The sequence below is a fragment of the Prunus persica genome, chromosome G4 (genome assembly GCF_000346465.2).
Source record: "Prunus persica cultivar Lovell chromosome G4, Prunus_persica_NCBIv2, whole genome shotgun sequence".
Lineage (NCBI taxonomy): Eukaryota > Viridiplantae > Streptophyta > Magnoliopsida > Rosales > Rosaceae > Prunus > Prunus persica.
Genome location: NC_034012.1, coordinates 2514141 through 2528042, shown reverse-complemented (window position 1 = coordinate 2528042; position 13902 = coordinate 2514141). Strand labels below are relative to the sequence as shown.

The 13902-nt window shown below is 38.2% G+C and overlaps 3 protein-coding genes across 3 annotated transcripts; all 3 read left to right on the top strand.

The window, feature by feature from the left end:
* LOC18781238 (glycogen phosphorylase 1) lies at positions 337-8958 on the top strand. The gene is made up of 22 exons (XM_007214493.2): positions 337-1300; positions 1521-1635; positions 1862-1962; positions 2098-2189; positions 2620-2755; positions 2885-2953; positions 3111-3212; positions 3408-3506; positions 4077-4187; positions 4378-4584; positions 4878-4985; positions 5382-5477; positions 5588-5644; positions 6187-6333; positions 6438-6497; positions 6602-6706; positions 6994-7155; positions 7310-7383; positions 7528-7651; positions 7979-8067; positions 8256-8376; positions 8492-8958. The coding sequence occupies exons 1-22, from the start codon at positions 368-370 to the stop codon at positions 8648-8650; spliced, it is 3267 nt and encodes a 1088-aa protein (XP_007214555.2). The 5' UTR covers positions 337-367; the 3' UTR covers positions 8651-8958.
* LOC18780561 lies at positions 9213-9958 on the top strand. Its single transcript, XM_007214446.2, has one exon. It carries the CDS (start codon positions 9424-9426, stop codon positions 9868-9870), a length of 447 nt encoding a protein of 148 aa, XP_007214508.1. The 5' UTR covers positions 9213-9423; the 3' UTR covers positions 9871-9958.
* On the top strand, positions 12330-13547 carry LOC18780769 (protein E6). The gene has a single exon (XM_007213763.2). It carries the CDS (start codon positions 12403-12405, stop codon positions 13261-13263), a length of 861 nt encoding a protein of 286 aa, XP_007213825.1. The 5' UTR covers positions 12330-12402; the 3' UTR covers positions 13264-13547.

Here is a 13902-nt window from a genome sequence, read left to right as displayed (position 1 = left end):
TATCTCTATTAACGTATAAGGAATAAAAAATTATATGAGTTTTATAATAAAATTCGTAATTAATACCCTCAAAATAGTGAATGAAATCAACTACAATCTGTAATCAAATACGCTCAAAATCAAGAATGAAATCAACTTCGACCGCACTCATAAGAAAAGTAGTTAATCTAATTCTCATCTCTTGATTATTCCATTTAAATTCTCCCATTCATGACTTCTTCCATCCTTCAAAAGTAAACATGGACCAAATTTCGATATTTTTTTTCTGTAGGGACGAATTCCATTGCCTAATATATTGCATTTTTATTCACATACATAAAAACAAAAATCAATATAGGTGGCGATAAAGAATACGAAGCCTCACCGTATGAAAATGAGGCTGTCCACTTGGTATCCTCACCCTGTCCCCTCCAAAAGTGAAAAGTCCAGAAAGTCCCTTTTCCCTACTATCACGGTCAGTCACTCACAGACTCACTGTGATTGCACTCAAAGCTCCATCTTCTTCTTCTTCTTCCACCTCCAAACCCCGAAGCTCTCCCTACCAGAGTCTTTCTCCACATGCGAATGTGATTCCTCCAAATCCCCGCATTCTACAATGTTGACGCTATCTTCAAGGCTTTTCACCATCACTGACCAATCTAAGCTCGCATCTTCATCCTCCACCTTTCTGTTCCCTCTATTTCCCTCTCATTCTCGAAGCTTCTCACGGTCATCGCGATCATCGATCCTATACGGCCGCACTCATGTTGCCAAACCCATACGCGCCTCCGCTAGCCAGCTGCCCTCCGCCGCTTCATCTGTCACCGTCGAGAACTCAGAGTCCGAATCCGACCCGTCCTGCACGCTCTTCGTGATCCGAGCCCGAAACCGCATCGGCCTCCTCCAGGTCATCACCGGCGTCTTCAAAGTCCTCGGCCTCCACGTTGAAAAAGCTACCGTCGAGTTCGAAGGCGACTTCTTCGTCAAAAGATTCTTCGTCACCGATTCTCATGGCGCGAAAATCGCCGACCCGGATAGCCTCGATAGGATCAAGAAGGCCCTGACGGACGCCATCGAAGACGGTGGTACGGTCTCGATGGGTCCCGCCAGTCCCACCACGAGAGGTGTGATGGTCCGCAGGCCCGGGTCGGGTTTGGGCATGAGCTTGGGCTCCGATAGTGCCAAGGCTGAAAGGATGTTCAGGCTAATGGATGGGTTTTTGAAAAATGACTCCATTAGTCTGCAGCAGGATATTCTTCGTCACGTTGAGTACACGGTTGCCAGGTCCCGCTTTAACTTCGATGATTTTGAAGCTTATCAGGTAATTTTGTTTTCTTATAGTAATCTTTGGGCTTATGTTTTTCAATAGTTTGATTTTGTGGTTTCCAAAATTTGCATAACAGGGCACAGTTGAATGTTCTCAAATTTGGCGGGAAATGTTCTTTATTTTCGTCATTTATCATTATTCTGGGTTCCCTGAGTTTTATTGTAGTTATCAAGTGTTTGCATATTTATTTACGCTTGTTATGATTATTTTGCAGGCCTTGGCGCATAGTGTAAGAGACCGGTTGATTGAACGTTCGCATGATACGCAGCTTTACTTCAAGAGGAAAGACCCTAAGCGCGTATACTTCCTCTCGTTTGAGTATCTTATGGGTATTTATGTACTTCCATCAGAGTTGTTTTATACAATCTATGGACTTTGGATGATGCTAGTGTCTGTTAACCTCAAGCCTCTCTAGACTAATTGATAATGTTTCATTTTGATCTTGTACTGAAGTGACTGCTTGTTTTCCATGAGTTCCCAATTTAGTGCTGTGTATATTTTCCTTGATGTAATGCTTGCTTGCCGCTGAAATGCTATTTGTTACTGAGCTGTCAGGTCGTTCCTTGTCAAATAGTGTCATCAACCTTGGCATCCGGGATCAATATGCAGATGCTTTAAGCCAGCTTGGTTTTGAGTTTGAAGTTTTGGCAGAGCAAGTTAGTATACACCTTTTTCTTTTGCTGATGTCATTCCCCCATTATGATCTCTTATATATACCATGCACACCATGGAATATATACTTAATTTAGCAATTTATTCTGCTATGGTAAGTGTTTTCCTGATGTTTCAAGGAAGGAGATGCTGCCCTTGGTAATGGTGGCCTAGCTCGTCTTTCAGCTTGCCAAATGGATTCTATGGCAACTTTGGACTATCCTGCATGGGGGTATGCTGACTCTCTGTTAGCATATAATAATCTAATTCATTATACTCCCATCAAATTTTTGTCTTTAATACTAGGATGACGGTCCCTTTTAGCTCTTTGGTCTCTTTCCTCCTCCAAGACAGTGAAGTCTAGGCAAGTGAGGGTTACCCCTAATGTATAGCATATTATTCCCACTTGATAAAAAAATGCGGCAGGCGTGATTCTTTACACTTTATAAATTAGAATAGAAGCAGTCTCTGGAGAGAACTCAGAACTCAAATGTGCCTCACTTATATTATGCGTTATAATAATGTGCATGCTTAATGGCTTTGAGAACTAAACTTATTAATCAATATGAAAACTCCACACCGTTTTTATTATGGAACTAGTTTTTTGCCAACAATTTCTTACATGGGATGTAATTTGGTGATGTTGCATCTTCAATTTGCAGTTATGGACTACGTTACGAATATGGATTATTCCGCCAGGTTATACTGGATGGCTTCCAACATGAACAACCCGATTTCTGGTTGAACTTTGGAAATCCTTGGGAAACAGAGCGGGTTCATGTAACGTATCCAGTGAAGGTGTGCAAGTACTACTCCTGTTTTTAAAGTGCTCATTGAATAATTGAGGTTGTTTTGATATTCATTATATCTCCTAAAACTTCAAAACCTTTTGCTAACTTCTGTTTTTTAATTATTAACATGGATAAGTTCTATGGGGTCGTTGAAGAGGAAAATTTGAATGGAGAAAAATGCAATGTTTGGATCCCTGGAGAAGTGGTAAGACAATAAACTCTTTTTCCATTAATTAAGGCTGCATTTGTTCTACAAATCCTTTGATATTGTTTAATTCATATATGCAAGATGGATTGCATCTTGTAAACATGATGAATATAATTGGTTATTTCAGCTTAGTGGTTTGTCTCCACACTGCTAGGTAGAAGCTGTGGCTTATGATAATCCCATACCTGGTTATGGAACAAGGAATACTATTACTCTCCGTTTATGGGCTGGAAAACCAAGTGATCAACATGATATGGTAATTTTTTACTACCATTAAACATTATGCATTTCCAGAAATGCGTTTTTAATCAATATCCCACGGAAATCCTAAATGAAAGAGTAGCTACAGTATTCTCTCCTCCAATTGTTCATGTTTCAATAGAATCCATCTCTTGCCTCCTAAAAATTTTAGGTGAGACTAATTTTTCTATGCAATGATCCGCACATGCAGGAAGCTTATAATACTGGAGATTACATCAATGCTGTTGTTTGTAGACAGAAAGCAGAAAATATAAGTAGTGTATTGTACCCTGATGACCGTTCGTTTCAGGTGTGCTTGTTTCTTCTTAATGCTGTTATTTATTTCTTATTTATAATATATTTTGAATATGTATTGTATTGTATCAAAAGATGATATGTTCATGCAGAAACTGGCTACTTCAATGAGATGAAGATTTTCCATTATGCCTATCATTAAGGTTTTTATAGATGCTGGGACAGTTTATCAACATATTGTTATCTAGCATTCTGTATAAGAATTGTATGGATAGCTTGAACTCTCAAACTTTAGGATTTTGGAGTACAATAATCATGCTGTTATTTCCCTGCGTTTCTATCCACCTTGTAAACATTAAACATCTTTGAAGTCTTGGGTACATGATAGTTTCTTTCTTTTCCAGCACTATGTTGTAAATCATGTTTACTTATTTGAAGAAAAGAAAGATGGTTTTATCAATATTGTTCTTTTTTTTTTATCTGCATGTTTCTGAGAAAATGTACCTTCTTAGAAGTTTGGAGAAAAGTCATGAACTCAGTTACGTGGTTTCCATGGGGATGACTCATGTATATTCTCATTTTGTTGCTTAGTATGTTTCCCTTTTCACTTTATTTTGTATTACAGGGGAAGGAACTGCGATTGAAGCAACAATATTTCTTTGTCTCAGCATCCATACAAGACATAATTCGGAGATTTAAAGAGGCTCACAGTAACTTTGATGAATTTCCAGAGAAGGTCCAAGTCTTAATATTCTGCGTTTTATCATATGTTGATTTCCAGGGAAAAAACCATGTTATTACCCTATATGGCAGCTTGTTTTAGCTACAATGAACTTTTATATATATTACTTTCCTCTGATAGTCATTCAGGTTTGCTTTTCTGTTTTTCCTTTTTTCCTCAGCTCATTTTTCCTCGTCTTAATTAGGTTGCTCTGCAGCTCAATGATACTCACCCATCTCTTGCGATAGCTGAGGTCATGAGAGTGCTTGTTGATAAAGAGCATTTGGGTTGGAATAAAGCGTGGGACATTGCTTGCAAAATCTTTTCGTTCACAATACACGCAGTAATTGCTGAAGGGTTGGAGAAAATCCCTGTTGATTTACTGGGCAGTCTTCTCCCACGCCATTTACAAGTGCGATTCTAAAGACTCTTTTTTGACATGAAGAAATATTGATTTAATTGTCATATATATTACAAATTTACATCAAGATAGTGGTCTGCTAGGTTTTTGGAAATTTGTATCAATTCGTGCATCAGTTCATCTTTACTCCTGGAGTTCTATTTCCATCAGATTGTTATGCTTTCCTTTATACTGAAGCAACCTTATAAACTAATTATAATAGAATTATCTGTTCAATAGCCGTTATTTTATGAGATTATTATTTTGTCACTCAAATCATTGTGGTAAGGTTTTTATTGCTCCAGATTATATATGAAATAAACTTTAAGTTTGTGGAAGAGTTGAAGAAGAGGATTGGTTTAGATTACAATCGGCTATCCCGAATGTCAATTATTGAGGAAGGCGCTGTGAAGGTATGTTTAAAACCATATTGTATTTGATGGTATATTTGATTGTATTCTTGATAGATATATGATTCTGGGCTTACAATTGTGGTTGGCATCTGGTATTATCTGTAGTATTTTGTAAACTCTACAGTTAATCCGTACACCATTGTGCTTATTCTTGCAACCATATTATGTCTCCTATGCATAATCTCTCTTAAATGATGACATAACAAAAGAAGAGCATAGAAAACGGGGCATTTGGAAATCTCTGCAAGGCAGTCTTTTGTACTTAAATGAGTTTTTGGCTTATTTTTCCCCTTTCAAAAGTACATTCTTAAGGTGTTTATTAAGGATTCTTTGGTCTTCTTGATGAGAAAATGTTTGTTTAGCAATTTGACCTTTAATTACCATTTGATTTGACAGAGTATCCGAATGGCAAACCTGGCGATTGTATGCTCCCATACTGTGAATGGTGTTTCTGAAGTACATTCAGAATTGCTAAAAGCAAAATTATTCAAGGTACTATGTGTTCCTTGCATCGTTGTCTTTTCCCTTGTCTTATGACAAAGTTGAAGATATCCAAATTCTTATGATACCTTAAATTAGGTCATCTGACACCTCTTTCACAGGACTTCTATGAGCTGTGGCCTCAGAAATTTCAATGCAAGACAAATGGTGTTACCCAGGTATAAAGTTCATAGCATCTTTCATAAAGTACTTGCTAGTTTCATTAGACTTTTCAATCTGTTTATGTGGTTGAAGAAGAATGGTGAGATACACACCTCCAAAGATGGGTTCTGATGGCCTTTGTAGTTTGTGGTGTTAGGGCTTATGAAGCAGAGTGTTCGACATAGTTTAAGCTTTTAAACCACCCCAGTTGAGCAGTAAATTGGGATGCATCAACCTCTCCTGCAGTTTTAATATGTCTTAATTAATGTTTGACTCTGATGCTGTCTGTTGGTGACCACTTAAATGGATGCATGATGCTGTGGAACTTAGAATAGATTCCTGTACAATTTGTAATCTTGGTCTGAGAGGTTTTCTATTTGTGCATATACATGCATACATACATGTGCGTATAGTTTTACTATTATTGTTATTATATGGCTCATAACATATTCAAAGGTTGTTCTTATGATGCATCGATGAATCAGGATTCATCATTATTCTTAGCAGTATACAATTTATAAGCATGTATGTGATAATGTACTGACATTTGATTTCTCAGCGCCGCTGGATTGTGGTGAGTAATCCTAGCCTGTGTGCTCTTATCTCAAAATGGCTTGGAACAGAAGCTTGGATTCGTGATGTTGACCTTCTAACTGGCTTGCGAGCATATGCAGCCGATCCTGACCTTCAACAAGAATGGATGATGGTACTCCCTATGCTTGATATTTGTACAGCTGCTTAGGAACCAAAAATATATTATGCTTTTGGCTTTGTTTGTATTATATTATTGTATATATGCTCATGTGGTAGGTTAAGAAGGTTAACAAAATGAGGCTCGCTGAGTACATTGAAGCGATGAGTGGTGTGAAGGTTTGGTCACAAGTTCTTTGAACTTCTATCCTGTTCATCTTTTCTCTTTTGTCTAGAAGATATGTCTAATAGATTACACTGAAATTTATCACTTTCAACTGCAGGTTAGTTTAGATGCAATGTTTGATGTGCAGACAAAGCGAATACACGAGTACAAAAGACAGCTGCTTAATATACTTGGCATTATCCATCGATATGACTGTATCAAGGTGAATCTGATTTTATATGGTGAAGAACTTTGCATTCTATATTTTATAACTTTTTAACAAAGAACTACCTTATACCTTCTTAAGGGAGCTATCACCATCCTCCAGTATTGTGCATACCTTTTTCGTCTTCTTGTCACAGTAATTTAAGAAGTTGTTGGACAGTAATTTGTTGATTTTTCAATGAGATATGATGTGGAGTTGGAGCTTTCTTCTCATGTTTTTTCTTTTTTGGTAAGAGCTTTCTTTCCTCTTTGCCCCCACTTGTTAAGATGAGCACTTTGCTGCAGAACATGGAGAAAAGTCAAAGGAGTAAGGTTGTACCTCGTGTCTGCATTATTGGAGGAAAAGCTGCTCCCGGTTATGAGATTGCCAAGAAGATTATCAAACTCTGTCATGCTGTAGCAGAAAAAATAAATAATGACACTGATGTCGGAGATCTTCTGAAGTTGGTAAGAGAAAGAATTATGCATCCTTACATGCATTCTTCCTATCTGGTTTTGTACAAATATTGAGAGGAACTAGCATGAGTTAAAATCTCTGGTTTTTCACTCTACATATGGATACAATTATCTTCTATTTGATGTGATTTCTCTGTTATTCCAGGTTTTTATTCCTGATTATAATGTATCTGTTGCTGAATTGGTAATACCTGGGGCTGACCTTTCACAGCATATAAGGTTTGTAAACTTTGCAGCATCTAAATTTGATGAAACCCCAAAAAACACAATCTTTCCATATACTTATTGGAGTTTCTTGGCCAAACTTCAATGTTATTGCGGTTTTCATATTTGATATCTCAACTTGTGATGATTCCTTTGCAGCACCGCAGGACACGAGGCCTCTGGAACTGGAAGCATGAAATTTCTTATGAATGGATGTTTACTCTTAGCTACAGAAGATGGCTCTACAGTTGAAATTGTTGAAGAAATAGGAGCAGACAACCTGGTAAATTTTATATAAAACTATACAAGCATACCACTGTGATATGAATTGATCTTTGACCTTCTCTAAAGATAGACAGCGTGTGACTGAACATAACATGAGCTTCCGTAGAGAATGGAAAGTCCGAGTGAGATTTATGTAGCCAACTTAATATAGTTGAATTCAGCTTAGCTGATTGTGATGTCAAGTATTGTCGACCAACTGAAATTTGCTTTTGCTGGAACTTCTTGCCAGATGGAATCTGTGTATTGACTATTTCAAGATTTTAGATTGGTATATACTTGTTTGTAGTATAGCAGAGATAATTCTCTTAGAACTTGCTTTCTCCAGTTTTTGTTCGGGGCAAAGATTCATGAAGTTCCCAATTTGCGTGAGGAAGGATCTCCTAAAATGCCACTGCAATGTGCACGTGTTATAAGGTATGCAATTACAGTCACTTCAATCAATCATACTCACTTAGCCAGTTAGTGATTGGGGTGACCAGTCTAGAATTTTCAGGTTCTTTAGAGGGCATGTGTTTGATGTCGTTTTTGACCATTGTGTGATGTTGTTCTGAGCAAACTGTTTCCTCAGGTTCTAATTCTGCTGTGATATTTATTATGTGTAGGATGGTCCGAGATGGCTATTTCGGCTTTAAAGACTATTTTGAATCTCTATGTGATACTGTGGACGGTGGTAAAGACTTCTATTTGGTTGGTTCTGATTTTGAAAGCTATTTAGAGGCTCAGGTAATTATTTCTGTTTACTTGGCAGTCCCAACCCAAAACATATATACATGCAGTTTGAGTTTGGTGTTGTATAACTTTACTATGGTGCGTGGGATTTGAATCTATATGACTACAGGCTGCTGCTGATAAAGCATTTGCGGATCCAAGTAAGTGGACTCAGATGAGCATCCTTAGCACGGCCGGGTCGGGGAGATTTAGCAGCGACAGAACAATCCGAGACTACGCTGAGAAGACTTGGGGAATTGAACCATGCAGATTCCCTTCTGATGGCTAGCTCACCCTCATCCACACCCCAGTAGCAACATTTTACAGATTTGAATCAATGGTCAATAAGCTTTCTAATAGCATATCTGTTCCAGATAAGGAGCTGTGAGCCTGTGGCAATGAGAGGGTACTATAGAGACAGCCACCACTACTTGTGTATATGTAGTTCTATTGCAATTCAAAGTGTAATAACTACAGGCTATATACCTATAGCCTCAAGTAAAGACTTTAAGCTGTAAATTGCACGATTACAATTTATTGAGTTTTACAAAAACGACCAAGGGATGTAACGTGTTCTTTGAGGATGCCTTCAGTTTAGAAGAACGCTGATTCTACTTTCAACCCAAGAGAAAAAAGACCACTGATTTTATAATCAATAAAATTCTTTTCTTCTTATTGGCCACATTTCATAAAATTCAAATCATCTCGCAGCAATGTAGTTATTAATTTTATTTTCTAAATAAGGACCAAGGTATTAACTTCATATTTTTCTTAAGTTTGAATACTAGTGCTATTAGAAATTTAACTAATCTAACAGATTATGTAATTAAAAGAAAAAGAATTGAGCTTAACCTTTAAAACATCTTTTCAAACCAAAAAAATAAAATAAAATAAAGAACTCTATGTATATATACATATTAAGAGTATAGCCGCCCGGCTATACTCTTTAAATATATTTCCGGAAAAATAAGGAGGACCGCCTAGGCGGCCGCCTAGCGCCTACCACCTCTCAAGTCAACCAACCTCATCTTGATTCTTGGGATAGAGATAAGTAAGAAAAAAATGGAAGACACGACATGGGAGCAAAGGCTCCATGCCTTAACTCATGTCCTAATCAACCCAACAACCACACCACCTCTTCACTCTCAGTTCTTCATCTCCACCCAAATCCCATGCTACCTAAACTGGGACTACCCACCAGTCCTCTGCACCAAATCCACCTTCCCTCCTATCCATCTACAATGGGGCCTCTCTCTCTTCCTCAAAAGGGTCTCCAGATTTGGGTTTCCTGAGACTTCTTGGAGGTCCAAATGCCCTTATCACCTGCCCCCGCCATTGATTCTTGCAAAAGGAATAGAGGAAGCTCAGTGGGGTGATGAGCAGAGGAGAGAGAATTTTAGGAAGAGGATGAGAAGAAAACGCCTTGGGGGTGATGTTAATCCTGTGCTTCCTATTTTGGTTCCCAATCTCTTGTTGCTTTCTCTTCTGTTTTGGAACCCATTTCTTTAAATTAAAAGTGGTTCCTGTTGTTAACATCTTATCTTACTCTTCTTGTATCTGGGTCTTTGAGAAATCTATGTTTTATTATTAATGCTTCTTTTTTCTATATATATCTATATTTATATATAAAATAATGAGTTTATAACTTTTTATACTAGCTAGCTTTCAGCTGAAATCAGTAGTCTTTTACAGATAAATGTATTATTAATTTTGAGCTCCCACTAATTTTTGTTCAAAACTCAAAGTCTGCAAGAGAAACAAAAGGAAAGGACAGAGAAAAAAAGAGAGAAGAAAAAACGTATTGGAAAGGCTGAAACTATTCCTTCCGCTAATCGCGCAACAAATTTCACATAATTCAATAAAAAGAAAAATGAAAAGAAATATAAAGAAAAAGAAAAGGCTCTGGCTGCTTTGTGAAGCACAAACGTTGACAAAAGCATCTTCCTTTGTCTATTGCTTTGAGTGAGGAAGAGAGGGGTGTTGGTGGGTGAACCCCATTTTCCATTGAGGAAGGAGGTTGAGGAGAGAGAAGAAAAGGACAATGGCCCCCACCCTTTCTATCAATCAAGTGCTTTAATTCTGCAACTGCTATAACCAAACATTGAAGACTTACTTGCCACATGCAAACTTCAATCACCAAATGGAATGCCACATGAAAGCTTGATGTGAAATTTGGATCTTGGTCCTCTTGCCTCTTGGATGCCTTGAGATGAGGGAGGCTACTATATGTTTTGTTTATCTTTTTAAAAGTCTCACTTTGTTGGTTGTTTTGTTTGGGTAAGTTAACCACTCACCGAGACTGTTGAAAATCTCACCAAGGCTTAAGTAAACTTGGTTTTAAAATGTCGAGTGGAGTTATCACAGTGGTTGTGACCCTCTCTGCTTGACACTCAAGATCGAAACTCCATAGTAATTTTTTTCCTTCCAATATAACAAAAAAAACAAACTTAGTTTAAGATAATTACAAGGAAAAAAACAACTTACATAATGTGAGATTTATAAGTTAACCTAAAGGGCTGCTTTTTCAAAGGTTTTTTTTTTTTTTTTACTGCTTTAAGACTAAGCTCTTTTTCAGAGGAAGGTGCTAACACGCTTTTGCTTTCCAAAATCAACTTCAATGATAGCATGTACCTGTTCTTTCTTCCCTTGCTTCGGCTTTCATGATGCAACTAGAAGTAATGCTTTGAGTCTTTTGTGGGAGGACAGGGGCTAGTGGCTCATGTAGGCATCGAAGCTTCTTTAACCTTCCTCTCTTTTCCTTTAAAAATGACCTTTAGAAAAATTAAATGTGACAGAAGTTGGGAAATTTAACAAATCCTAACCAACAGGAAATTTCAATATCATCTTTATTATTTCTCTCCTCTGTTGACAAATTTCATAATTTAGTAGTGGACCGACCCAGTAGTTGGGATCATAGTGGCATCTACATATTAGCAGATGAGATTTTTGTGAAGTATCTATCTACTATTCACCAATTGGACCCCTATATCGAATGAGATTGGTATCGAGTATTTATCTATCTGTCCGTCTACTAGGTTTTGGTTATGCAACTTAAATATTCCAACTAACAGAAGAAGACATTACTAATACTGGTTTAAATCGCAGGGAAGCAGTAAATGAGCTGAACCAGAACAAGGTTGAAGTTTCGGCTTTCAGTGCACTCATCAACAGCTGAGAACGCGTCAAGCACTCAACGGGACTGACGGTAGCACAACTCTAAAACATGACAGGGACTTAGAACATGAGTGTTTCAGTCTTGAGTACTCTTTCTTTTTCAGTAGAGGTTAGATACGTATCTTAAATTTGACCGAGCAAAGAGGGCACATGCTGCGTGCTGCGTGCTGCGTGCACCATATGATATTATATATGCATGCCCCACCCACTCCACAATCCACGCATAATTAGACGGCCACCTCAATGTCCTGGTTCATCTTTGGCACCATGTAGTTAATTTCCAAATTATCCTTTGTGGTTGCTGCCTCTTTATTTTAATTTTTTTTCCCTCAACTTTAGGGAACACCATCAACACCCACAATTAAAGTTCCATATTTCTTGTTAATTCTGCTAGCTGGGTTTTATTCTAATTTATCTTATCATATTTTGATTTGCTTAGAAGAAAAGAAAAATCATGGGTCATCTAAGCTAAATGTTAAGCAAGTTCAGAATGAGCAGACTGGCTGGCTGGCTTTTAGTAGAGAAAAATGGCAGATAATTATGTTGTTTTCCTCCATGGAAAGCATGAAGTGCATCCAAGGGGAAAAAGTAATGTGTATATGCATATCTTTTTTTAAAAACAAAACAAAATAAACTAATTAACTGGAAAAAAGGAAAAGAAAGGTACTCAATATTGTTGAAGTTCTACCCCCACTGGGGACCACAAACCATCACCCATCCTCCAGCCCATTTGCACCTAATCAGTTGAAAATTTTGGGTGAGAAAAGAAAAAGGGTCCTCTATATAAAGAACGGACTACCACTAGCTCTCCCCCACTACATACACTCAGTTTACAGCAGCTGCCTCCCAACAAGTTCACTTGCCACTATGGCTTCTGCTGCAAAATTGTTCTCTTTCCTCTTCTTCCTTGCATCTCTCCTCTTCTCTCAACAAGCTCAAGCTAGAGAAAGCCAATTCTTTAGCAAAGTGGCCAATGTCAACAACAACAAAAACTATGAGAAGGAGACAGAGGTCCCCAAAACAGAAACCCCTGTGAAAAGGCAAGAGCAAGAGCCAGCCTTCATTCCAGAGACCCAAAGTGGATATGGTCTCTATGGCCATGAGTCTGGCCAGCTGCCTCCCACCACCACAAACACCGGTGCACCCTACACCACCACAACCACCGGTGCACCCTACACCACCACCAATGGTGCACAATTCACCACCAACAACAACAACCTGCCATATACAGCTGAGTCAGAGAAAGAGCAGCAGCACACCAACAAGTACCCTGAGACCTACAGCACCCAATACCGCCCCAACAAGAACAACTTTTACTACAATGGCAATTTTGAGAGCAACCCAAGTGACACAAGGTTCACACAGAGCAGCTACACCACAACCACAACCCCAACCAATTACCAAAACACCCGCAACAACTACAATGGGGAGAAGCAGGGCTTGAGTGATGCAAGGCTTACACAGAGCAGCTACACAACCCCAACCAATTACCAAAGCAACAACTACTACAATGCTGAGAAGCAGGGCATGAGTGACACAAGGTTTTTGGAGAATGGAAAGTACTACTATGACGCTCAGAGCGAGAACAACTACAATCAGAACCAGTATGAAAATTCAAGGGTAGTGGATTCAAGACACTGGTACAACAACAGGGGTAACTATGGCAACAACAATGTGAACCAGAACGAGGATCAGTTCCAAGAGAGTGAAGAAGAGTTCGTGCCATAAGCTGAGACTTGTTTTGATTAGTACCGCTTTGCTGTGTTTGATATATTTATCCTCAGATCATATATTCAAGTGGGAGTTAAAAACACAAGAAAAATAGAATATTTTATGAAGGGTTTTTGTAATGTTTATTTAATTATGTATCTGTTGTCTCTGGTTTTTCATAAGTGCTTAATGTTCATGCTTTGAAAAAGCTGAAGTTTGTGGACTACTTGAGTTGAAACAAACAGTCAATAAAGTGTATATGATGGTAGCTTCTGCTTATAAGAGCATTTGTCTTATTTTAACTCTTTAATTTGCAAAGTTGGTTGGTCTTATTTCTGCAAAATAGTTCATATTTGTTCATTCAGGCTCGTTCATAACAAGGTCATCACCTACGCTCACCTAAGCCTTGAGCCCTAGGCTAGCTCCTAGCAGGCTCATAGTCATATTGTAAAAGACAAAGGAAGGAGACTGAGATCAAGGTTGCTTTCAAGTTTTCAATATGGCCAGACCAGGCGGCATGCACTGTATGCATTTTCCACAAGAGTAAATAGTTGGTAAAAAGCAAAATGTCATTCAACTTCAATTGCGGGGAAGCTGGGGTCTCTATCTTTTTGACCAATAACTTTTTCTTTTTTCCCTTCCTTGGATGGTTATACA